At 38.0% G+C, this 25,787-nt stretch overlaps 2 protein-coding genes and 1 pseudogene across 8 annotated transcripts; 2 read left to right on the forward strand and 1 right to left on the reverse strand.

Moving 5' to 3' along the window:
- Nucleotides 1-778: 778 nt before the first annotated feature.
- On the reverse strand, nucleotides 779-9,961 carry LOC149014965 (uncharacterized). 6 transcript variants are annotated; one of them, XM_089155798.1, is made up of 11 exons: nucleotides 8,966-9,961; nucleotides 7,699-8,841; nucleotides 6,751-7,570; nucleotides 6,381-6,640; nucleotides 5,861-5,902; nucleotides 4,337-4,413; nucleotides 3,097-3,181; nucleotides 2,913-2,996; nucleotides 2,615-2,716; nucleotides 2,428-2,526; nucleotides 779-1,437 (listed from the first exon to the last, which is right to left on the reverse strand). In XM_089155798.1, exons 1-11 carry the CDS (start codon nucleotides 9,716-9,718, stop codon nucleotides 1,327-1,329), a joined length of 3,576 nt encoding a protein of 1,191 aa, XP_089011924.1. In that variant the 5' UTR covers nucleotides 9,719-9,961; the 3' UTR covers nucleotides 779-1,326. The 6 variants fall into 6 exon arrangements, 4 of the variants coding, with proteins under 4 accessions (XP_089011924.1, XP_089011923.1, XP_089011926.1 ...); XM_089155797.1 differs by having other exon boundaries at nucleotides 780-1,437; nucleotides 6,381-6,649; XM_089155800.1 differs by lacking the exon at nucleotides 779-1,437 and having other exon boundaries at nucleotides 2,434-2,537; nucleotides 6,381-6,649.
- Nucleotides 9,962-17,485: 7,524 nt separating this feature from the next.
- Nucleotides 17,486-19,997, forward strand: LOC149014966 (patatin-like protein 2). 2 transcript variants are annotated; one of them, XM_089155669.1, is made up of 7 exons: nucleotides 17,486-17,897; nucleotides 18,039-18,220; nucleotides 18,311-18,497; nucleotides 18,788-18,949; nucleotides 19,054-19,356; nucleotides 19,476-19,651; nucleotides 19,771-19,997. In XM_089155669.1, exons 1-7 carry the CDS (start codon nucleotides 17,757-17,759, stop codon nucleotides 19,841-19,843), a joined length of 1,224 nt encoding a protein of 407 aa, XP_089011795.1. In that variant the 5' UTR covers nucleotides 17,486-17,756; the 3' UTR covers nucleotides 19,844-19,997. The 2 variants fall into 2 exon arrangements, with proteins under 2 accessions (XP_089011795.1, XP_089011796.1); XM_089155670.1 differs by lacking the exon at nucleotides 19,771-19,997 and having other exon boundaries at nucleotides 19,476-19,655.
- A 1,202-nt stretch (nucleotides 19,998-21,199) lies between these two features.
- Nucleotides 21,200-24,734, forward strand: LOC149014967 (patatin-like protein 2; annotated as a pseudogene).
- The last annotated feature ends 1,053 nt before the right edge of the window (nucleotides 24,735-25,787 follow it).

Below are 25,787 nucleotides of genomic sequence, written 5' to 3' on the forward strand. Positions count from 1 at the left end.
TCCGTGTTCAAAGTCCATGGGCTTCATTATAAATTGTGGTGAAACGTGGGTGGGCTCCCACACAATATGTGTGGAGGAAAACAATCAACGCCAGGTAGGTGATCAAGACGCATTTTGCTTCAGTCCTGCGCATTTGTTCAGCCCGGAGATCTCGGTCGTCGGATCGAGATTTCTGTCTCCACCGCTTGTTTTTCAACAGCCGAGATTGAAAATTTTGACCGAGATCTCGATCCGATCAAGGCTCCTTTAATCAAGACTCATACACTTCTCTTTTTGGTAAACAGAAAATCTATTCTATACCAAAAAAAAAAAAACAGAAAATCTATTGAACAAAGCTAATACAACGGTTGGGTTTGGTTTCCAAAAGCAAAACAAACAAAAGGCCAGACAGAAGTGCCACCATGCAAAATGATGAACAAAACAATATCCGGAAAGGGGCAAACAAATCACAGACATCAGCGGGAGCGGGGATGATGAAACAAGGAAAACAAGGACAAAGCGGGAACATGGCAAAAGCAACAATGGAGGCAAAGACGGCGAGAAAGAAGGGCGAAAACCCAACAAAGGAAGCGGATCAAGACGGAGCACACCCGGCCAGCCTCCCAAAAACAACGGCCACCACAAATAACCGACGGAGAATAATCAAATTAACCAGCAATTTTTTGAATTATAATCCCGACACACTCAACTTTTGATACACGGTTACAAGGAATATTGGTAGCAACAGCTAGAACCTAACCCTCAAAAAAAAAAAAAAAAAAAAAAAAACCTATTACAAGCATTGATTTCATCACAACATAATTGAGTCAGCCAAGGCTTGGTGTTACTCCACACAATTGGTAGCTCAACCGAGGGAGGGGCATTTGCAACTGCATTGCATGCCCTTCCCAATAAAGGAAAACACACACGATGGAAACTCATTTTTAAGCTTCCAAATATCATTAAAAACAATAGTTTTATACAGTTAAATTACAACATTAACATTCTTAGGCTATGTGTCGACAACCATAACATAAAACAAGATACAATCAACACCCACACACCCAAAATTAAAATAAGAAACAATAAGGAAGCAATTTGAATGCCTAAGGGTGTGTCATGGGAACTGGCTGGATGACCTCCACGCAAGGAGCTCTTCTCAGTCAACAATGTTTCAGCTCTTCCAGCCTTCTTGTTATCCAACTCATGTAATGTACATGTATGTGTATACATCAAGCTACCTGCTCCAATTTCTTAATTTTGTGGATGCATGAAGCTCTTAACTATAGTTATTCTTTTTATATACACAAGGGCCGAAGTCCCAAATTTACAGAACCAAATCTCTCTTCATGCGCAACGGGATTTCAGCTTTTCCATGAACTGTAGTGTTTCCGTGTAGGATGGATCTGTGCGGCTGAGTGGTTTGCAGGAATTTATATGATCGGTTTTCTCTAATACCTGGTCCAAAAATGCAGCCAAGCAAAAATATAAGCTGGCCTAAGTAAAAATCTTGGTCAATAATTTTAGGTTAATGGCAACCAATGTAACCATAGACACCAATCCCAACTGCATTCAAATGTAAAGCTTAACTGATAAAGTAGAGAGATTTTTATTGTGGTGTATTATGATGGAAATTGAAGAAAAGTCTGTAAAACCTAGGAAACCTTGCTGTATGACTCTAAATTCCACATGGGCCAAAATAAAGTCACATCACCTGTTTCCCAAACAATGATAATGATATAAGTGAAATGGTCCAGAAGTAAGAGTCACAACACGGCAGTATGGTAAACAATCAAATGAGCATAACGTACATGTCATCATCTATCCTTGAATTATTTCTACTATCCAACACTGACATATTAACACTTTGCAAACTCAATGTCAACATAAAGCACTAAAAACTCTTTGAAGAATATGGCGTATTGGAATGCCATCTATTTTAATGCATCTTCCAAACTCCACTTGCTCCCCCCAAACCCACTCTGTTTCAGACACTCCAAGGAACAAGCTCAATGTTGCTATGTGGGGTCTTGCTTCCTCTTTCCAGCTTATTAGATAAGGCTGCCAACCCCCCCCCCCCAACCCTTCTTTCTTCTCTCTTCCCCTTCTATGTTCTTTCTTTGCCCTAGGGGTTTTTGATAATGATAATTTATTCATCTAAAAGAAGAAGATGTCATATTGAATAAATAAAAGAACCAAATGGGCATCATACACCATTGAGGTGGCCTATCTGGGGAATTTACACCTATACAAAGGTTACAGTGACCAAATCAGTCACCACATTGAGGAAATCACTCCCATATAGTGCAGGTTGCTTCCAGCACAGTCTGGTGCTTAGCATCTTCCCCCCCCCCCCCATGCCCTTTTTAAGTATCTCACTACAGTAATTAATCAATAACAGTATCACATACAAACTGCTGAGCAGAAAAAGGTAAAGAAAAAACTTACAACAAATTCACCAAACCCAGGATATGCGGATTCAATCGGTACGATTTCCATTCGGAATGCCCATCCTCCGTAACCTTCAACAAGTGGAGTTACCTTGGTCTGCAAAACAGCTGTAATTGTCTTACCTGATGCACTATAGTAATGATTCTGAAATGCCAGGGAATGTATAAAGCACAAAGTGTGGTACCTCGCTGAAACTGAGAACCTCAAGCAATCCTTTATTATGAAGTTGACGGATGAAGTCGTTAAGTTCCATTAGTCTCGGAGATCCACTCCTTAGCTCCCCTATCTGCAGAAGATGGAAGAGAGCAACAAATTATGGCTCAAAACATGATCAAGAACTACCAAGAAATTAGCAGCACTCTTGTGATGGAAATCATGGACTAGTAAGAACTTATTTTCTTTCACACCCCCCCCCCCCCCACCAACAAAAAAAAAGAGGACTTATTTTCTGAAGCTCAGATAATAATGAAGAAAATACTAACAGTGGGAGCTGGACGAAGAACAAAGCCCATACCCCAAGGCATGTCTGCAAGCTTGCTGCCAAAATGTGGACAGCTATAAAAAACCTGAAAGCAATAGCACCAACAATTGTCAAAGATTACACAAGATGAAAATACAAGGTAAAGCTGCATTGGAAGTACGACATAATTTGTGAAGGAAACATACAACTCCAAGAGTGTTGTTGATAAATTTTTTCAAGTTATCCGCCTTTGCTTGATACAAAAGCTGCTTAACAACCAGGCCTCCCATGCTGAAAATAAGAACCCACTGACGGGTATAAGTACAGAGAACACACGCTAAAGATTAAGCTTCAGTAAAACACAAATCCAACCTCAGTTACACTCCAATTGATAATGCAAATTAGATGGAAAAGGACAATGATCATGGTAGCTCTACTGTAAGAGATTTATCCGAAACAATACATAATAACTTCTAAATGTGTATCTAGCGGCCATCTTCCCTTTAAGAGTTCTTCATCTTCTGTAGCTCTGCCGGCCTTAAGTGATCATCAATCCAATCATTGTTGTCAAGGCGCCAGGCATCAGGCTTTTCTGGGTCCAAGACAAAAACACACCTTGTTGACTTGTTCATGAGGAATCCTGGTCGCCTAGGTGGATGCTTCATTGCCCAAGCACTTAGCATCCCCCCTTCCCCACTCCACACACCCCCCCCCCCAAAAAAAAAAAAAAGAGGAAGGAGAAAGATTTAGGAAAAATACCCAAGACAGTACATGGACGACTATGCACCATAAAATGGGGCAAAATAGGTAAAAGGAAAAAATGCAAAATGACAATATTATTACATATGAGTCAACTAGTAAGATTGTGGTGCTTTCAGCATAATTAAATTGCAGATATATCACCCCACAGTGCTAGATTCAGAAACATTGAACAATGTTGAGGTCCAGCCCTTCCAAAGTTACTAGAGCATGCTTAAATATGCCCATTAAATGATGCTACTAAGAAATTTGTTCCAATTCTGTGACTTTACTGCAACCCCCCCCCCCCCCACCCCCAAAATAAAAGTAAAAAATAAAAAGAAAGAAAGAAAGAAGAAGTGCAGAGAGAAGAAAGATAGGGGCCTTCCACTGAAATGTACAACTTTCACGAACTTAAATATTTTTACAGCCCAATTCCTGTCTTTAATCCCATCCCAGTAAATACGCAAGGAAAAAAAACCCCCAAGTATACAATTGGTCACTTTCAATCAATGTGATACGTTTGAAATTTTGAAATTTATAGTTCCCGTAACTAGAGGCCATTTTTTCAGTCTTCTATAAAACCAAAGAGTAGAACAGCATACATATGAGTGATCATCAAGTTTAAGTACATAGTGAATGCAAATAATTGATTGACAACAGTCCAAAATCATTACCAGAACAAAATAAACAGAAATAAGCACAAACCTGTGAGTCACAAACACAACAGGTCGACTCCCAATGCCTGCAGCTGTAAGTTTCTTTAGCAGTCGTGAGCTGACATCCTGTGCATTTCCAATTTATCAAAGAGGCTACCCTAAATTAACACAAGATACCATAAAATGGAAGGAAAAATAAATACTAGAAGATTGTTGTATTAAACTTCCAAGTCCCAACAAGTTGTTTCTGCATTCTGCTTTCTTTTAGTTCAATGTTGATTTTTGATGACTTGAAGTGGCTTAATGTTGATTTTTGATGATATGAAGTATTTACTGTAAGATACTGAATAACGTTAGTGTTGTAAACTGAGGGAATATTGCACTCCAAAGATTATTTTATTCATTCACCCTAATAGGGTATTTATAGATTTAAAATCATAGACTAGAACCAACTTAGGGATGGTATAGGAGAACAGATTACCAAAGAAATAACTAAAAAAATCCTATAGACATAATGAGAGTCCTAGTTTCATTAGGACTCCCTCTCAACAGTTAGAAAAGAAGCAAACTGAAAATTGACACTTGGGTAAAGTCCTCAAGCTGATTGCAGTCATCATGGTTGTCAAGGTGACCAAAGCGGTTGGGTCAAAATTTTTCAATACAACTATTTTCAATAGAACTACTTTCTATAACAAACTAAAAAAACATTCAATAATCACATTCATCCCCAAAAAAAAAAAAAACCATTCAAGAAACTTTTTCCACCCAATACGATAAATTAATAGGTCACATTATTCTGATTTCCAAGTCATTGTCCATTTAATTATTCATTGATTCTCGATATTGACTATTGAGTATGGCCCATGCTTCAAATTCTTTTGCCGATGGACACAAGGGTCCTATGTCACTTTGGGCCTTGGAGTTCCTTTGCAGTTTGGCCTCGATTTCGAAATGGCTAACTATTAAATTTATATACAGTTTTGTAGAATAAAAATTAATTTAAAAAATAAAATTTAGAAAAAAAAAATATTATGTACAAAATGTAAAAAAAAAAGGCTACCTTAGCGTCTAGGCGGCAATAAAACGCACAAGGCAACAAAGTGGTAAAAGAACAACATGTCAACTAAGTAGTTCAAAACAAGGCAGTTGAAAAACCGCCTTCCTCCTAGGTGACGCTTTGACAACCATGGCGGTCATGTGAAAGAACATGCTCATTCAAAAGCCGTCTCCAACTTAACAAATAATTGGAAAGAGTGGCACAGGATTCTATAACCTAAAACAACTAAAATCCTACTAGTAAACATTTGTTTCCCTTTCCTAACACCAAATTGTAAAAATTGCACCATATAAATTCTTTTAAGAATAGCTTCCAAGACATCCTGTTTTCCTGTCCTATTGACAGACAAGAGTTCAAATAAACAACTATAAGTTGACACATGATCAAACCAAACACTGAACTAGGTATAATAACTTCTGTGTCATTTACCAAAAAATCTTCAACAGAACAGACCAAACAGAAATTTCTTTCAAAATCAAAGAACATTTGTGATTACTCATCTAATAGATGGCATACCTGAAGAGGAAGGCTAGCTCCAGACCACTGAGTCAGATTTGTCTGCATGAATCATTCAATTAGATGGTACATGTTCATCAGAGGGTCCCAACCTGGAGACGGCCTTAAAAAATTAAAATAACCAGAGCTCTTACGTAGATGGACATAAAGGACAGCAGCTTTCACAACAAAAATATAGTAGAAAATAATCTTATAACTACAAATTTAGTAACTGTCATCAGGCTTGCCAACTTGGCCAATTCATTTTGGCAACCATAGTCATAGATGCCAAAACAGCACTCGTACATATTGGCCTATACGGTTAAAAAGAAAAAGAAGAAGAAGAAGAAGAAGAAGCTTTTAAGTAGTTTCTTGTGCTGTAACTAGCATGACTCAGAAGTATCAATATCAGTATTGGCAGTATCTGTTACTGTCGTTGATAATGTGAACAAAAACCTTGCTTACAGTTCTTGATAAAGGATAAGAATACTGATACAAGATGCAATGTCAAACTATTAATGTACTAAAGCACATCACAAACCTTGTATTTAACACTAAATATGCGAGCATTAGGAAAATCAGTTGGAAGCCATTCACCAGGCCAGAATGTTCCCTCTTTTCCAGCATCCAAATCAATATTCTCTACCAGACCAGATTTAGTAGTTGAGGACTTGTTTTCTGCAATGCGCCAACTTTTGAAAGGTCCACCACGAAGTCCGTGAACAAAAACAACATCCACTAAAGGATCATTTGACTGTGAAAGTTTTCCAGACACAGGAGGAGAGGAGACATCTGTATCATCTGAATTTCCTATAATAGACATACCATCATTGTTAACAGATTTGCCGTGGTATGCAGATGCATTATCATTACAAATTGATATTTTTACAAAACTGGAAACTCTAGTTGACCTGCATCTGGACTGGCTTTTTCAGGACATTTCCAATGTGGCAGCTCAGGATTGATTAAAAATATCATGTCATCATAGTAGGGATACATACTACTCAGGACTGGAGCACCTCCATCAGGAACATTATCATCTACAGGAGATTCATCAACTTTCTGAGAGCGAAAAATATTTAACAATGTCGCCCTTGCATAACTTTGAATCTTAAGGTCACTGCAACCAGGGATTCTACCATGGGCACAATCTTCAAGCCATCTGCACCAAGTTTCATCCGCTGCAACAGCCTTCTGAACCTTCGGGAGAATAGAAAGAATGGTGAGAAGCCGAGCAGCATGTCTCCGAATATGAGCTGTGGGAGGAACTCGGACACTGGAAGAATCATTAGAATTTAAAGCAGTGTTCTCAGAAGAAGCATTGATAGCTTGGTCCTGCATCTCATGGATTCTTGATGCATCATATGCCTCAATAGCAGCTAGTTGTTCATAATCATCCCGTAATAAAAAGCGCCTCAGCAAACACAATACCCCGAAATCAGCTATTCTGTTTTGGGCAACAGAATTTTCATAGCAAAGCTCAGACAGTGCTTTAATACCCTTAAGGGTAGCCATTGCAGAATCTGCCGCATCAAACTTGGACAAACCATTTTTGTTCATCTTTTTGAATGGCCCGGCAAATGGTTCTTGAGAAAGAAGATCTGTGAGAGGGAATGCATCGACAGAATCAGCGGCTGCACCCAACTGCTTTCCTGCACGATTAACAACCGCACTAACTAACTGATTCGCAATTTGTGTAGCAGAAGCAGCATTTGAATTATCAATATGAGTCTGAAAAGATCAAAAACAAAAAGAAAAAGATATATATGAATGTCAGAATTCTAGGAAACAGAAACTTAGGGAACCAACATTGAATTTCTGTACTAAAATAGAACAATGAACAAATGAAATCTTCTAACCTTTACTTTATCGTCTTTTGGTTGTTTGCTTCCTTTCACTGATGTTATCTTGCTCAAACCTACAATATCAGTGAGCAACAGAGCCAACCATCCTTGAGAAATTGGGATCGAGTATGGCCCATAGTCTTCAAGAATGTGTGATAGGATTTTAGAAGCTGAAAACCGTATGGTGTCTGATGAGAGTTTTCCACATACCCAAGGAAGAAGGATACTGGACCACTTTTGGCTTTCTTCAAGAGATAAATGCTTATCTCCAGTGCAAAGTAATTCCAAAGCTTTTGCTATTGCTTCTTGTACATGCTTATGCTTTTGAGTCTTTGTTGCAGTTTCTCTCATTAGAGGAAGACCCTTCTCCATTACTACATTCAGTGCATCAGGACTTCTCTGAAGAGAAACAAGAAAAGCTGATAAAGCCATCCGAGCCAATGCAATGTCTTCAGATTTACTTGCCTGGGAAGCAGTAGAAAGAAGAATGGAGCTCCAATCAGGAACAGAATTACTTAGGGGTAAATTACGGTCTTCCAACAACAGCCTAGCAACCAAACTTCCATGCCATTTGACAGTTCTCTCAGCAGCCACCAAAGCAGTCATGACAGCTTGCCCATCTTGATCTAGCTCTTGAATATGTGATCGATTAAGGTTTGAAGCTGATGCCCAATTTGCCAAGGCCCATGCTGCGAAAGGCACAGCAACATGTTGACCCTGCAAATCATCCCATAGACCTGGAGTAGAACCAGAAGCTGTATTCGCTTGCACAAGTGAACTCTCATGATTTTCCAGCAATGTGATTGGTCTAGGAATAGACCCAACTGATTCTAAGTAATTCACATCAGATCCATCAGTTCTCGAGAACCCTAGCACAGTAGTACCTCCGAGAACTTTAATTCCAATACCCCTAAGTCCCTTCCCACCATCATCATCATTATCATCACCAAAGGGCGCATCAATGTGCATGCCACCTTCCTCAATTACCTGAATAACAGTCGCAATGTCCCTCATATCTGCATTTCCTGGTAGCAATGGTCGTGAATCGGCTCTGTCTAAGCTATCACAGTTGGAAGTCACAATGTCCATAATGGCAGCAACAAGCATACTCCGACCTTTCCAATTATCAGAAGCATCAAATGAACTTCGTCTAATTTGCTGGTTCCACAAGAAAACAAATAGTTTATAGCCGAAAAATTCCATAAAACATGAACGAAATCGTTAAATCCAACAGAACCATCCAAAAGCAAGAAAAAGCAAACGAACAAGCTACAATACTAACCTTTTTTGAGCGATGAGGCTGAAAAGAGAAGATAAACCTTAGAAGATATGGAACAGCGTGAGGACGCCCAAGCACGGCGTGGCACACAGTAGGGTCAGCAATCAAGTGTGAGAGAGCCCTGGCAGCCTCAGCTTGGGTGCCTAAGTTATTATCACCCGAAGAAGAAACGGTCTCGAGGAGCCAATCCACGACGGCGCCACCACCGGCATTAACGATTGCCAACCTGCGGCTCTCATTGGCCGCAGCAATGTCAGCAACAAGCGCCGCAACCCTAAGCTCAAATCCCAAACGAACTTCGTGATTCGCCGACGACAAGACGGAGCTCAATGACTTCCAGAGAACAGCGGCGGCGACGCCTGTTTGCTTCATCTGGTGTAGAATCTTCTTGAAGGATTCATTAGAACGCTCGACCGAGTGTTCAAGATCAGCGTATATATCAGTGGTTGTACGCTTGAATCGATCTTCTTCGGCAAAGGTTAGGGCAGCGGCGGCGGCGATAAGGGCGGAGAATAGGGCTGCTGAGAGGGCGAGGAGGGATTTGCGAGTGAAAGAGGCGGTGGTGGTGGTGCTAGAGAGAAGGGAAGATGGGTAATGTAGAACTGAAGAAGGGGGAGAAGGGACATCTTGGGGATTTTGAAGTTCTTTTGAGGATTCGATAGAGTTCCCCAGAGGACGAGAAGATGAAGAAGAAGAAGACGAAGAGAGGAAGCGAAGTGAGGAACGTCGAGTTCTAGCGACGCAGAGACGAAGCATATCGAAGGTGATTGACTAATTATCCAATGGATAGAAATGGAGATGAAGATGGAAACTGGATTACTCTCATCTCATGATCGACTGGTATGAAGCTAATGGATAAAGAAATTCTGTTTTTTTTGTAACAAATTGATAAAGATTTGAAGAGAGAATGAGAATAAATTCGAGAGTTGCAGAGGAGAAGAGACGAAGGGCGATTCTCGCGGCGAAAAGAGGTTGTGCGTGCGTCTACGCGTGTCGTGTTGGACAATAGAATGGAGGGAAGAACACGCGAGGCTTCCGGGAGGTTTAAATACCTTTTCGGATCTTGAAAATGGATTTCTAGAATATATTCGGATCGATAAAGGAATCTACTTGGGATAATTTCTGTTTATTTTTAGGACGGAAGCTTGGTACGAAGGCTTCTCATGTATAGTATACTTATTTAAAAAGAAATAAGTATAAAAATTCATTAGTAGTCAATAATGAAAAATGATTGTTTACAAAAAAAAAAAAATGAAAATGATTTGGTGAAATTTATCGAAAATAAATTTGGTGTCAAAATAAAAAATTATTAAAAAATAATAGTAATTGTTATGGATGATTTATAATAGACCTACCTAGGTAGATCACGAATAAACATATAAAACGAATGCACTAAACAACTTGTACAATTTGAATTGCTATTGGAGTCCAGGTCAGACTCTACAACTACAATCCAAGTAATATCCTCTCAGCAGATAATATTCATCTTTTCTTCTCGGAAGTTAACAACAATTATAGAGTTCTATTCGAACTCCATTATTGCACAATTAAGGTAACATCTCCTATGATCTATAAATATCCACATATTCCTCATTATCAAGTACACACTCTTGGGTTACTTTCTCTAGTTTTGAGAGCTCTATTAGTTATTTTATTATCTTAAAGCTATGACTTCTACTAACTTGATCGTCGGAGACTTTCCTTGACCAACCCGGTCTAGAATGTTACTTTCCTTGACCAACCCGGTCCAGCATGTTTTTTTGTAGGTTGTTCACTTGCGTTGCCGGATAGGATTTTGCAACAACAGTAAACAAGTGGAAAAGAGGGAAAAAGTATGGTTCTTATAAAAGAATTTTTGTTGACTATTCTACTCCCATCTTAACTATAAAGTTTTAAGTAAACTTGTACATAAATGAAGATAATGAAATTTTCACCATAATGCAAAATAGACAAAAAGTTTATTATGAATTTTGAGAGTTTTTTTAGTATTTTAAATAAAAATAAAAGTGATAATACATGCCAAATAATTTATAATAATAAAAAATTTTCAGAACTAAGAATGATAATTGATACCAAAAGGAGCCGTGCTAGCCGATAGTTAGTGTGACCGCTCTAGCATTTATCTTCTTCGTTAATATTTTTTTAATCAAATATTTATTTGGAATAGATTTTTAATCAACTATTTTAACTTTTTTTTGTTGTTTTATTTTAATCTAGTTTTTTTTTGTAATAAAGCACTTCATTGATAGGGAGTGGCCGAGCAAAGCTCTAATAACCACTCAGTGGAACACAACCATTCCGTTGGTTTAGTAACCAAGAGGGCCTTCCGTGCTAGAAAATCCGCAATGTTGTTTTTTTAATCAAATGTTAATATCACGACTCTTATGGAAAAGAATCAAACCATGATACCAACCACGATCAGTGGGCCCTATAGTCAACATCCATTAAAGGTCTCTAATGCCCTAAAGGATCATTTGGGTCAAATCAATTATTCTTTAATTTTATACTAGTGGAATGGAAAATATCATATATATCACATAGAGTTGAGTTTATGATCCTTTACTAAAAGATGTTAGTGATTGCAAACTAAGCAACTATTTTCAAATAAAAAATTTAAAAACAAATTTGTTTGAAGTCTCTTATTTCTACTCTTTGAATTTAGTCTGCCATGAACTTTTTGCAATTTTTTTTGTTAAAATTTGTTCTTTGACATGATCTAAAAATACTTATTTATCTATTAAAAATAAAAATGACAAAGAATATCTCTTGATTTGACTTGTTTCTAAGGAGCTCGGCATCAATGGGTGATCTGGGTTATGAAGGCATCCCATTGTTGGACTAGAATCCATACAATTTCATGTCAATCGCAATTAATTATTGAGACGTGTACATCATAGCTCTTTTTTTTTTTTGGTAAACAATACTTCATTCATTAAAGAAAGAAAAGTATAAACACACAGTTGCATGAAAACACAAGGTTCACATCGAACCAAGGAGTGGAAAGCGACCAAACTGTCATACATGCAATAGACAGGGTCATCCTGAGTAAGGGATGGGTCAAGCCCACTATACCCTTAGAAATAAAGCTGCAACAAATACAGCACCAAATAAACATAGGCACCCACAAAGGGGAACAAAATACACGCCTCAAGGGCGGACACATAACACGCCTCAAGGGAGGACACACAACACGCCTCAATGGTGGACAGACAACACGCCGTTCAGGCGACACGGACACATAACACGCCTCAAGGGCAGACACAAAAGTCGTTCGGTTGCGCAGTGGTAACATCAAAGGTGCGGAGGAGGGTCAGACCTGCCATCCGGCGCTGCCATAAAGGCGTTCAAGCTTGCCGCATAAAAACTTGTATCCACATTTGGAGTTTATCGGCGGTGTGCACCAATCAACAATCGCCGCAACCAATGAAATTCTTCGTTATTTAAAACTGAAAAATAGGGAAAGAGAAGTATTGCAACCAAGGTGAGAGATTGGCCGGAAAAAAGGCAAGAGGCGGAGGAGATCGGTGAGGGAGAGGCGGAAGGTGGGAGGCGGGCGGAGATGGGAGACAAGAAACGGGTGGTGGAAGAGGCCGGAGAGGAGAGAGGGAGAAGAAAAGACCAGAGGAGATTGAGGCGGGAGACGAGAAGGGAGAGAGGGAGAGGAACGGGGAGACGGAGATGGGAAGTGGGAGACGGGAGGTGGGAGGCGGTAGATGGGAGATGTGAGATAGAGACGGAGAAGAAAAGACTGAGATTGAGGTGGGTGATGAGAGAGAGGGAGATGAGAGAGCCGGAGCTAGGAGAGAGGAAGACAAACCAGAGGAGGCGGAGAGACTATAGCGGTGAGTCTCTCCGCCTCAACGGCCGGAAAATGAGAAGGCAGAGGTTGAACAGGAGTTGTTGCGTCTACTTTTCTAGTTTCTGGTTTTCCTATCGATCACCTCGCAGAGGCTACTTCTGCTAATGTACATCATAGCTCTTTTGAAGAAAGTACTATTTGGAAGCAAGGGTGGAGCGAATCCAGATCCTCACCCCGTTGGGTAGCATAGAGTGCTTCCCGACGGGTTCCCGACCACACAAAACAATGGGGCCCACGGATGAATTTTTTTTTTCTTTCCCAAAAAGTGTTTTTCACCATGGGCCCCACTGTTTTGTGTGGTCGGGAACCCGTCGGGGAAGCTGATCCGGACTCGGGTGGAGCTACCCCCAATTTTTTGAAAACTTCTCCTATTCTTTCCCCCTTTTTTTTTTGTAATTTTCTCTTTAACCTTCTTTTCTAAGCTATTAGCACTTAGACCCCAAATTTTTTGGAATGTCCACCCTTGTTTTTCCAAATTTTGTAAATCTTCCCTCAAGCCCTCTTTTCATGTATGAAATATTAATACCTGACTTCTCTATATCAAACACTGACACCTACTTGGAAGCTAAATAAGGCAAAGAACAAATAGGTTAGTCAAGAAAATTGTGGTTTGTAAAGAAAATAGGTGTGTTTTTTTCCCTCCCCTTCTTGAAAAAATGTATAATTTTTTTTGATAGAAATATTTATTTCAAGAAGACCCAGAAAAACGCATGGTGATGTGATGAGATTCATCTAGCCACGGAGTGGATAACAGCAAAAAAATCATGCTCGAAAGTGACAAGGCCTCATTCACTAAGTAATTGGCCACCATATTGGCCAAACCTAGGAACATAGCAGAACTTAAAATCACCAAAACTAGAAGAAAGACCAGAAATATTAGAAATTCAAGGTTGAGCAGTAGGTGGAATTGATCTGCTATCCAACTCCACCACCACATAGTCATACCCTTGCTGTAGCAGATGTCTCAACCCTTCTATAACCGCTTGAGCTTCTCCCTCAAGGATGTTAATGAAATTTGAAGGGATAGAGCCATAAAGGCCACAAATATAAGCTGACAACCAAAATCCCCTTTGTCATTTTTCCCTCTTGCTGCATCTGCTTTGAGTTTCAGGTAGCCTTCAATGGGTGCAATCCATTTCGGCTCCTCATTTATTCTATTCAGCTGTTGGGTATGTTGGTGGGGGTGTTGGTAGTCTGCTGTCCCTAACTCTTTTAGCCTTCCTCTGTGCTTCTTCCACAATCTCCATAGGTTATTTATTGCCTTCGCTAAAAATTCGATCATTCCTTCCTTTCCTATAGATTTTTGAAAATTTATGTACATATTTTCTTAATCTCCTCCCTCCTTACATGGAATATCACTATGGCCCCCGCCCCAAAATTAAAATAAAAATTTAAGATATAGATAATGGGTACAAATGTCATTCTTAATCATAATCAAATGGTTATCATTAAACCCCTAGTTTCAAGGAATAAATGATTAAATTCTAATTAAAAACTAACTCACGATTCATGAATTTCTCCGTATATTCTCTCTCTCATATTTTCATTCTTATTTATTCTATCATGAATCTCCTCTTTTATTCCTATATCTTCTCTTTTTTTTTTTTATTTCTTCTCACATGTCTCACAAAATATTGGAGTAGTTAGCAGACATTGGAATTTTTCGAAATCTTCTCCATTGTTATCAGTATTCACACTCTCTTTTTCAAATTATTCATCTTTCTCTCTCTCACTCACGATTTTTCTAGTATTCATTTCATAAAATCTAATTTTATTTTTTTATTTAGTTGTTCTTTCTTTCTCCTAAAATTTGATTCTACTAATAGCAATTTGAATCTCGTTAGAATTCAGCCATTGATTTTATCAGATCTAATCATAATCATTGATTTTAATTTTTTTTAATCCTTAAATTTTTTCCTAAAATTTCATTCCTATTAATGGAAATTCAAATCTCGCTGAGAATTTCAGCTAAATTTACCTAAATTTTTAATATAGGCCCCACACATCAAAATATAATAAAATTTTATGATATGTTTAATCCTGGCTCCGCCCCTGTTACCAACCAAAGAGACCACATGACTAAGGAAGTGAGGCGTTCCCTTTCCTTTCCTATAGATTTATCACTCTTCCTTAGATAATAGGGTTTGATTATGAAAGTGTGGATCCCTAAACCCCAAGCCTTAAAAAGAGTAAGCTTTTCCCATGAGATCTAATGGACACACCTCCTATCCTCTCTTCCTCCCAAAATAAATTTGTAGTCATGCTCTTATCTTATCTTGTCATGATGAGTTTTAGGGAGCTTGAAGTGTCTGGGCAGCATAGTAAGTGAAATGGTAGGGCTGATGCTTTCAATAATACTTCATTCCCTGCATAAGAAAGTAATTGTTTAGCCCAACCTTTAAACTTTAAAATGGGCCATCTAGTGAGCAAGGCCCATAGACTTATCTTGCTGCGCCTAATTTATACTCTCAACTCTCTTAGGCTTTGAAATGGGCTATCCAGTGAACAAGGCCCATGAACTCCACTTTTATAATTCCTTTCTATCTACCAACGCATGGATGGGCCATCAACTCCAAATTATCATATTAACTAGTGGAACACAAATGCTAATCCTTGCCGATCTGAACTCCTTGCACATCACTCCAGATTTTAAAGGCCTGGCCTCATGAAAGAGATTTGAGACCATATATATGCTAGTAAAAATGCCACGTGCGCCAACACAAAGTTGTTCTAGTGATTGAAACCAACACCTCTTAGTAAAAAGGTCGTGGGTTCGACTCTAGTTGAGGCATATTAATATCACATGGGTTCGACTCTAGTTGAGGCATATTAATATTTTTTTTTGGGTACGAAACTAAAGAGCTTCATTCATGAACTTGAAAGAAACTACAGACACGGCAAAGAAAAGAAAGAAATACAAAAGATAACTGCATGAAACACAATGTTCGATCTGAACTAAGGAGTGGAAATTGACCAAATGTCATACATGCAATAGACATGGTCATCCTGGCTAAGGAATGGGTCGAGCCCAAACCCTTAGAAAGGTGGTTGTAAACTTGTAACAACCACAATAACATTTAAGCTCAAGGAATACGACATACGTATCCTCTATTACAATTGATACGCATATTAATATCCCATCCCCCCAGCTTAATAAAGCCCCTTTGTACCAAAAAATAAATAAAATGCTAGGTATTTATCAATCACCATGTATTGACATGAAAGTTGAATGGCCTATGCATAAGTGAATCTATTAACAACAATTAATGTTGGAATTTTGAATAAGTTTATCTTTTAAATGCATGATTTTGATTATGATTTTGATTAAAAGTTTTTAATGGAGTTTCTTCTTCCTCAAGTAACATTTCTTGGTTTTTTGGAATTTTTTTATTTATATTCTTTTGGTTGTTAATAGTTTCTTTGAAAAATGAGAAAGAGAAGAATTGAGAGTTAAATTGATTCAAATAATTTCAAGAATTTTAATTGACCATTATAGACATCATTTAATACTAATACAAATGTCTTTTGAGTTCATATTTTTATAATAATAATATGCCAGTATGATATATTTCATGCAACAAAGTGGCTTATTGACTCAAAATAAAAGACTATGATAGAGATGCTTAAATTCTAAAATGGGACCAGCATGTCCATTATTAAAGATCATAAAAATAATCATTATAGATCAGTAGCTAGATTTTTTAAATAAAAAAATGTAATAATCATGAACATACCTGCCTAATTTATTTTGTTGTTGACTTTAGACTTTCACACTTTCTAGAACATCTATTGGATCAATAGATACACAAAAATATCAGCATTAAAAAACTATATATTTGAATCAAATGGATGGATTCTTTTTCTTTATCATGCACTAGAACAACCCTAACAAAGATACTAAAAGATTGAAACCAACAATTATCTTTTAATGATTAATCAAAGATAATAAAAATTTATAAATCAAAGCCGCCTTACTATTGACTTGTTCTCAATATTCGAAGGCATGTTTCATGAAGTTACATGAAGTTTCTTTGATTTTAGAAGTAATAGATGTGAATGAAAACTAATATGTAGAAGACGAAGAAAAAAGGAAATTGACGAAATTGGAGAGAAGTTACGGAAGAAATTTGAAGGAATAATTAGAAGTATTTTCTAATTATATTCTAATTGTGACAATTGAATAGTTAATTGATCTGTATCACCGCTTAACCACTACCTGCAAGAAATTGTAGACAGCATGTTGACCCAATTAGAGAGAGAGATTCAAATTCTAAAAATCTAATTAGCAAGTTTTATCATTGAGGTAACTAGATTTCTTAAAATAAATGTGAACATAAATAAAATATTAGCGTTGAAGATCTATATATTTAAGAAGTCATGGATTTCAACTCTTCTTAATGGTATATTCAAATTATATGTAATAAAAATATCCAGAAGAAGTAATTAGCTGAGCATAATTAGAAAAAATAATTATAATGGAATATTCTTTTATCCAAAAAAAAAAAAAAAACACTATACATTTCAATCAAATGGGTGAAATATTTTTTTACATTATCATGGAGTAGAACAACCCGACCATGGAGGTATTTAAAATTTGAAAATTTGAATATATAACATTTTTTTCTTTTTTTTTGACTAACTTCGATCTTCACTGGAGAAAACCTTGAAGCGCAAGTGCCCAACTGGTCATCCTTGAACAATTAAAAGTCATGGAATTGACCATGTCTTTCCCATGGATTTTTTCGATCAACAACATGAAACAGATATGGTTTAGATGACTTTGGTAACCCGGAGATCGATTATAAATACTTCTACTTCTCTGGTTATCTCCAAATCATTCTCCCATTGAAACCATCTGCCTATACACAGTGTTTTAATCTAGGGTTCTTGATCATTACCCACTTATTCCTTACTACAAAGACTCAATATTTCCTAATGGAGAGAAAGCCATCATCTGTGCCTCAGTTAGAACCTCCCACTTATGGTAACCTAATTACAGTTCTTAGCATTGATGGGGGAGGAATCAGAGGAATCATTCCAGCCACCATTCTTGAGTTCCTTGAGTCAGAGCTTCAGGTCTCATAATTTAGGGTTCTTGAACATTACCCACTTCCTTACTACATTAGTATTGTTGTTCATATACATTATCTTAGTACAGACTGCAACATTGTAAGAAGCACTGATCATGTTAGGATTCTCTTGTTTTTCAAATGGCAGAAACTAGATGGTGAAGAGGCTAGACTTGCAGATTACTTCGATGTGATTGCTGGGACGAGTACAGGAGGACTTGTGACGGCCATGATAACAGCTCCAGATGAGAACAATCGTCCATTATTTGCTGCCAAAGATATCAAACCCTTTTACCTTGAAAACTGCCCCAAGATTTTCCCACAAGAAAAGTAAGTAACAATCAATTAGTTTACAGCAAAGAATTCATTTTCTGTAGAGAGCTTCTAAAATCTCCTCATGATCTTTCTTTTCCCTTGCAGTGGCCTATTTAGGAACGTTGCAAAGATGTTCAGAACAGTTTCTGGACCCAAATATGATGGGAAGTATCTGCATCAAATCATAAACGAGAAGCTTGGAACAAAGAGGTTGAGCGAAACCGTAACCTGTGCAGTCATTCCAACCTTCGACATCAAGCGACTCGAACCAGTCATCTTCTCTAGCTATGAGGTTGATCTCTATCTCTCTCACTCTCTCTCAAAATGTTCTAGGATAAAACAGTTCATTTATTTATGTAATCGGAAAATTAAAATTGTAACCAACTTTACCTTACATTCTTTATCTGAATGTGGGCTTTTATACCACAAGTTCTCCACACTGAAGGCTGAACCATGTAAAACAAACCCTGCTTGCTGTCTTTCTTCTTCTTGTTCTCCTTGTTCTCCTTGTTCTTTATCATGTGAAAGGATGATGTCTTAACAAAAGATAATAACCCTTATTTTTTCTTTTTCCTCATGCAGGTTAGAAATGATCCAAAAATGAATGCTAAACTTGCAGACATATGTATAGGTACTTCTGCAGCACCAACATTCCTTCCTACCTATTACTTCAAGAACGAAGATAAGGAAGGGAATGTGAGGGAATTCAATCTCACTGATGGCGGTGTTGCTGCTAATAATCCGGTAAATTCATGACTGATCCACTTTGTTTCTTCTGCAACAATCTTTAACATAATCTAAAGGTTGTTTAAACATAAGCTAACGCATTTTCATACACATGGTTCTAGACATTGGTTGCTATAGGTGAAGTCACCAAGCAGGTCTTCAAAAAGAATCAAGATTTCTTCCCAATTAAGCCGATGGACTATGGTAGATTTCTTGTCGTCTCTATAGGAACAGGAGCAGCAAAGATTGAACAGAAATATGATGCTAGTGCGGCAGCCAAGTGGGGTGCTATGAACTGGTTATATAATAATGGATCAACTCCATTAATATCTGTTTTTAGTCAAGCTAGTGCAGACATGGTTGATCTCCATCTTGGTGTGGTATTTCAAGCTTTGCACTCCCAAGAGAATTACCTTCGAATTCAGGTACAATTACTAATGACAATTTTCATGGATGATATAAACATCTCCAGAATCATCTAAATTGCAGCTGCTTGAATTGAATTATATTCACTTACTCTATCTTTCTAATGAAATTAATTCAGGATGATTCGTTAACTGGTTATCTATCATCAGTTGATATTTCTACCAAAGAAAATTTGAACAATCTTGTGAAGGTTGGCGAAGAGTTACTAAAGAAACCACTTACAAGGTTGAATCCAGAGACTGGTTTCACTGAACCTGTTACCAATGGTGTCACCAATGCAGAGGCTCTTACGAAGTAAGTAATTAATTTAGATTTTGGTCACCATGCACTCTTCTTAATTGTTACTGATTAATGCTAATCATCTTGTTATGATGTAAATATATATCAATTAATTATTTCTCTATCACAAACAGATTTGCAAGATTGCTTTCAAAGGAAAGGTTGCTTCGTCATCAGAGATCACCTCACGGGAGAGTTGCCATATAGTGGGAAAAGCTTCTCTTCTTCTTGGCTATGGCCTGAATATTTATTGTATTAATATTTGTTTGTTATAGTTTGTAATTTTATTCTCATTGCTTTTCTGTTATTAAAACTTTAAAATAATTTGTTCTCTCATTAATATAATATTTAAAAAAAGACATTTTTTGTACCAACTTCATCAATGGCTTCAATTCATGCCGCCAAATAACAAATGATAGAACTTCAAATCCTTACCAAACACAGCTATCTTCATGTCAAAAGTCAAAGATAATGAAGATTTATGTAGAGGATATTCAAATTTTGAAACAGTTAATCAAATTAACTCAGCAAGACTTAAAAATGGGTACTAAAACTGGATTCAAATCACTTAAAAATTACAGGTTTGATTTCAACCATTTATAAGACATATTCCATGTATCACATTATGGTGTTGCACGACAGGACCTCCAAACGAAACAGAACAAAAACAAAACCAAAAGAAACAAGCACACGCAGAAGAACAGACACGCAAGGAAGAGAGAAAAAAGCAAGAAGCAAAAAGGAGGGAGGCGGGAAGCCGGAGAAAGAAAACGAAAAAGGCGCGAGGGACAAAAAGAAAGGAAAACGGGGATCGGAGAAACGAACCGGCGAAAGGGCGGGGTACGATCACCAAAGCCAAACGCAAGGCAAGGCCACAAGTTTTCAGACCACCTTGTGGGAAGGACAAAACCCGGAAAAAGACAAAGCCCCATATAGTTCCAGGGAGGGCAGCCAGGGGGATGTAGGGGGGTGGGCGGTCATGGGCGCCCGGCGGCGCATGGTTTCCACCGGGTGATCTGGCCGCACGGGTTGCTTTTAGTTACGAGTGCTGTAAAAAAAAAAAAAAAAAAAAGGAGTGGCAGCCATTGTAGAGGTATTCAAGGAGTGAGAGCAGCTGGAGCCGTTTCTGGAAATAAATCTCAGCGCGTTCGGCGAAGCTGTGTGAATCATCGTCCTCAGGGATGTTCAGTGACAGAGCTTTCATCTGCTTTTCGACATCTGGGCATACACAGGAATTACAAAATCGAGAGAAGCTTTTCAATTTCAGCCGCAGGATCTTGGGTTTTGAAATTCTGCAATTTTTTATATTCTGAATTTTAAGAATCAAAATTGAATTTAGATCTCTCATGTTGATGTCTTGGGATTTGGCCGGGGGTGGTATCTTCAACTTGCTGTTTAGTACATAAGAAGATAGCAGGCGAACCAGCTCAACTTGATCTAAATCATGTGAATTGAAGTAGCTATCAAGGTTTCATACTTGAATCTAAAATTTCAGTTTAAATCAAGTATTTTAAAGGGTTGTGCACAGGAGTTGCATATGTTAGGTTCATGACAAAAGAGAAAATGGCGTCAGTGTTAGGGTTGTCATGGATTGTACTGGCGAGGGAGAGTGGGGGTTAGCAATGAAAAGTGAGGGTTACTTTCAAGGGCTTTACAGTTGCCAGAGTCGGAGGAGGAGCAAGCGGTAGTGGATGTTGTTTGTAGAAGCTTCTCCCCATAAAGTCGCCAGAGACGGAGGAGGTGGATGCGTTGGTGTGTATGATATGGAGATTGAAGAAGCTTCTTTATGGTCAATACAGGGTTGGTAGAGTGGTAAGATCCATATTTCTTAGTGGAGAGGTCATGGGTTCAACCTTGCGGACACAAGCAGGCCTGGATGAACCTCAGATACAAAAAAAAGGGATTTATTACAGGGAATTGCAAGGGCACTCATATTTTAGTTATTTTATTCGTATAAAAGTATATTAATCACTTGACCAAAAAAAGAAACCGCCAAACCTTTGACCACTAACGGCAGGTAACTTGAAATTATACAAAAAACCTTTATTATACAAAAACCTAAAGGTAGACGCCATCAAATATTGAGTCAAGGAGATCTATTGGACCAATACATAAAAAAATGATACCAGCATTGAAAAACTACACTAGAATTACATTATGATGCAGTAGAACAAGCCAACCATGGAGGTACTTGAGAGGTGAAAGATTCAAACCAATAGCTATGTTTTAATGATTAACGCAAGACGACGACGACGACAACAACAACAACAAGAGCAACAACAATACCGAATGGTTGAGTGAAGAATAGAATATAGAAGACAGAGAGAATAAAGGAAATTGAAAAAAATTAGAGAGAAGTTGGGAAAGAAATTCTGGGGGAATAATTAGAGGTATTTTCTAATCAAATTTTAATTGTGATGACTAAATAATCAATTTCCATTTGCCATAATCTAAAATACTAATTACAGCCTTGCAGGAAATTGTAGAGGGTATGGACCCATGAGAGAGACATACAAATTCTAAAATGTAATCAGCAATTTTTATCATTAAAGTCACTAGATTTCTTAATAAAATAAATGTGATAATCATGACTTTATGATCATGCATGTCTAATTTTGTTGTTTACTTTAGAATTTGACATTTTCCTATTAATCCGAAGATCCATTGGACCACATGATAAACAATATATTGATCTATATATTTAAGGAGTCATGGATTCAACTCTTCTTGGTGGTAATATTTAAATAAAATATAAAAAATATTATCCCAAGGAAATAATTGAAGTGCGCGTAAATTGGTTCGGATGAACCTCGGTCCAAAAAATAAAAAAACAACATACAATTCAATGGAATATTCTTTTGTATTATCATACAGTGGAACAACCGTAACCATGAAGGCTTAAAATGTGAAAAATTGAGTATATACTTTTCTTTTGACTAACTTCAGTCTTCACTAGAGAAAACCTTGTAGCACAAGTGCCCAAGGAATTAGAGGAATTATTCCTAATTACAGTTCTTAGTATTGATGGAGGAGGAATTATTCCTGCCACCATTCTTGAGTTCCTCGAGTCCCAGCTTCAGGTCTCTTAATTTAGGGTTCTTGAACATTCCCCACTTACTACATTTGGTATTATTGTAGTACATGAATGCAATAATGTGGGAAGCACTGATCATGTTTGAATTCTCTTGTTGTTCAAATGGCAGAAACTGGATGGTGAAGTTGCAAGACTTGCAGACTACTTCGATGTGATTGCAGGGACGAGTTCAGGAGGACTTGTGACGGCCATGTTAACAGCTCCAAATGAGAACAATCGTCCATTATGTGCTGCCAAAGATATCAAACCCTTTTACCTTGATAACTGCAGCAAGATTTTCCCACAAAAAAGGTAAAAAAAATCAATGTATCAACTTATAGCAACGAATTCATTTTCTGCAGAGAGCTTCCAAAATATCATCTATCTTTCCTCTTGCAGTGGCCTATTTAGCAAAGTTGCAAAGATGTTCAAAACAGTGACTGGACCCAAATATGATGGCAAGTATTTGCATAAAATCATAAACGAGAAGCTCGGACCAAAGAGGTTGGGTGAAACCCTAACCTGTGCCGTCATTCCAACCTTCGACATCAAGCGACTCCAACTAGTCATCTTCTCCAGCTATGGGGTGGATCTCTCTCTTTGATCTCGAACATTAATGTTAGGTTTTTAACCAGTATGCTAAAAGCTTCAAAGCTGATAGAACATATTGAATCAAGTCTTTTAACTTATCTTATACTAGGCTGACCCAATCTAGCCCGGCCCAACGACGCTCCAAGACAAACAATATACTCTTACAAAACACGATAACCCTTATTCTTTTTTTCTTTTTCTCATGCAGGTTAGAAATGATCCAACAATGAATGTTAAACTTGCAGACATATGTATTGCTACTTCTGCAGCACCAACATATGCTTCCTACCTATTACATCAAGAACGAAGATAAGGAAGGGAATGTGAAAGGGGGCGGGTTTTTTTCCCCCCCCCCCCCCCCCCCCCCCCCCCCCCCCCCTTCCTTTTTTTGTCGTGGGGGGGGGGCTCCCCCCCCCCCCCCCCCCCCCCCCCCCCCTCCCCCCCCTCCCCCCCCCCCCCCCCCCCCCCCCCCCCCCGTTGAGATTGAATTCAATCTCACTGATGGCGGTGTTGCTGCTAATAATCCGGTAAATTCATGATTGGTCGAAAAGCTTAGTTGTTCAATTTGTTTCTTCGGCATCAATCTTTGACATGAGTTAATGGATTTTCATGCACATGGTTCTAGACCTTGGTTGCCATAGATGAATTCACAAAGCAGGTCTTCAGAAAGCATCAAGATTTCTTCCCAATTAAGCCGATGGACTATGGTAGATTTCTTGTCGTTTCTTTAGGAACAGGAGCAGCGAAGATTGAACAGAAATATACTGCTAGTGCAGCAGCCAAGTGGGGTGCTGTGGACTGGTTATATAATGATGGATCAACTCCATTAATATCTGTTTTTAGTCAAGCTAGTGCAGACATGGTTGATCTCCATCTTGGTGTGGTCTTTCAAGCTTTGCACTCTCAAGAGAATTACCTTAAATCGAATTCAGGTACAATAACTAATGACAATTTTCATGGATGATATAAAGGTCTCCAGAATCATCTAAAATGCGACTGTTTGAAGTTGCATTGAATTATATTCACTTACTATATCTCTTTAATGAAATTAATTCAGGAAGATTCGTTAACTGGTAATCTATCATCAGTTGATGTTGCTACAAAAGAAAACTTGAACAATCTTGTGAAGGTTGGTGAAGACTTACTGAAGAAACCACTTTCAAGGGTGAACCTAGAGACTGGTCTCACTGAAACCAGTTGCCAATGGTGTCACCAATGCAGACGCTCTTACAAAGTTAGTAAACAATTTAGTTTTTGGCCACCAGTCTTCTTAATTAATTGTTATTGATTAATGCTAATCATCCTAGTTATGATGTTAAATACATATCAAGTAATTATTATTTCTCCATTACAAACAGGTTTGCAGGATTGCTTTCAAAGGAAAGGATGCTTCGTCACCAAAGATCACCTCATGGCAAAGTTGCCAAAGATTAAAATAGTGGGAAAAGCTTCTTTTCTTCTTGGCTGTGGCCCGAAAATTTATTGTATAAATATTTGTTTGTGATAGTTAGTAATTCGATTCTCAATTCTTTTATGCAAACCCCAAGTCATAGTGGATATAATTGGATGGACACCAATGCATATCAGCCAAAATAAATTGAAAATTAAAAGCTAGTTTTCCTCATAACTCAATCATGAGACCAGTGGAAACAAAATGTCATAAGGACAAATTAAGCTTGTTTGAAGACTTGCTGGTATAATTCTATGGATGCCTCACCGTACATTGGAGCTACTAATGAATCGGAGTGAATTACTACAGCTCTTTCTAATTGAACCATCCTGAAAATGTCCTCATTTCCAAACGCATGGCTTCAGACATTGAGTGCAATGCAAGGGGCCAGGGTTTCGACCAGGTCCTGTTTGGATGGGTTTGGAGTTAGTAATTGAATCGGTGTGAATCACTGGGTCAGCCATTGACAGATTCGTACTTGTCGCAAGTTCAATCCAGTTCGACCAAGACTTGCCCTGAAACACTGCAGTGCAATCAATCAGTGGCTTGGGTACAAAGTAACCTCCACGAGACCTATTGTTTTTCTTAATATGGGCCACATTCTCCCAATTAGGTATGCATTCTTTAATTTGTTATTCTCAAGCAGTCTGAGCTATGCAACTAGTGTTCTTTTCTTCTAAGGTTGTGTGCTTCCACTGACATAATCGTCGGAGTCATTACTCGACCAACCTGGTTGAGCACGTGTTTTGCATGTTGGTTTGCTTGCATGCCAAACAGGTTTTTGGAGCAAGATTAACAGAAGCTAGCTCCAGTCTCAAAAGCTATAAGTAATTAAAAGTGTCTTGAAAAACAGATAACTATGAATTCTTCTCAAGCAGTAGTCTAGGATTCTATTGTTTAGGTTGAAATTTTGGCATTTGTAATTTAGGATTTCCTTGGAGAAGATGGCATCCTCACAGTTGTTCTGGTTTGTTTTCGAGAACTCTCTTGTCATTGGGGAGCTCTTTAACGACAGACCAAGACCTACTCATTGAAAT

Source organism: Hakea prostrata, chromosome 5, assembly GCF_041222555.1.
Source record: "Hakea prostrata isolate BN-2017 chromosome 5, UWA_Hpros_2, whole genome shotgun sequence".
Lineage (NCBI taxonomy): Eukaryota > Viridiplantae > Streptophyta > Magnoliopsida > Proteales > Proteaceae > Hakea > Hakea prostrata.

Bases quoted from the DNA above. Each gene is read 5' to 3' on its own strand.
- LOC149014965 (XM_089155797.1), bottom strand. From the start codon at position 9,718: ATGCTTCGTCTCTGCGTCGCTAGAACTCGACGTTCCTCACTTCGCTTC. The intron at 6,650-6,750 runs GTCAACTAGAGT...TGTCTATTATAG, and splicing joins AAAAGCCAGTCCAGATGCAG to GAAATTCAGATGATACAGAT. The intron at 5,903-6,380 runs GTTTGTGATGTG...TGATTCATGCAG, and splicing joins TATTTAGTGTTAAATACAAG to ACAAATCTGACTCAGTGGTC.
- LOC149014966 (XM_089155669.1), top strand. From the start codon at position 17,757: ATGGAGAGAAAGCCATCATCTGTGCCTCAGTTAGAACCTCCCACTTAT. The intron at 18,221-18,310 runs GTAAGTAACAAT...TTTCCCTTGCAG, and splicing joins AAGATTTTCCCACAAGAAAA to TGGCCTATTTAGGAACGTTG. The intron at 18,498-18,787 runs GTTGATCTCTAT...TTCCTCATGCAG, and splicing joins TCATCTTCTCTAGCTATGAG to GTTAGAAATGATCCAAAAAT.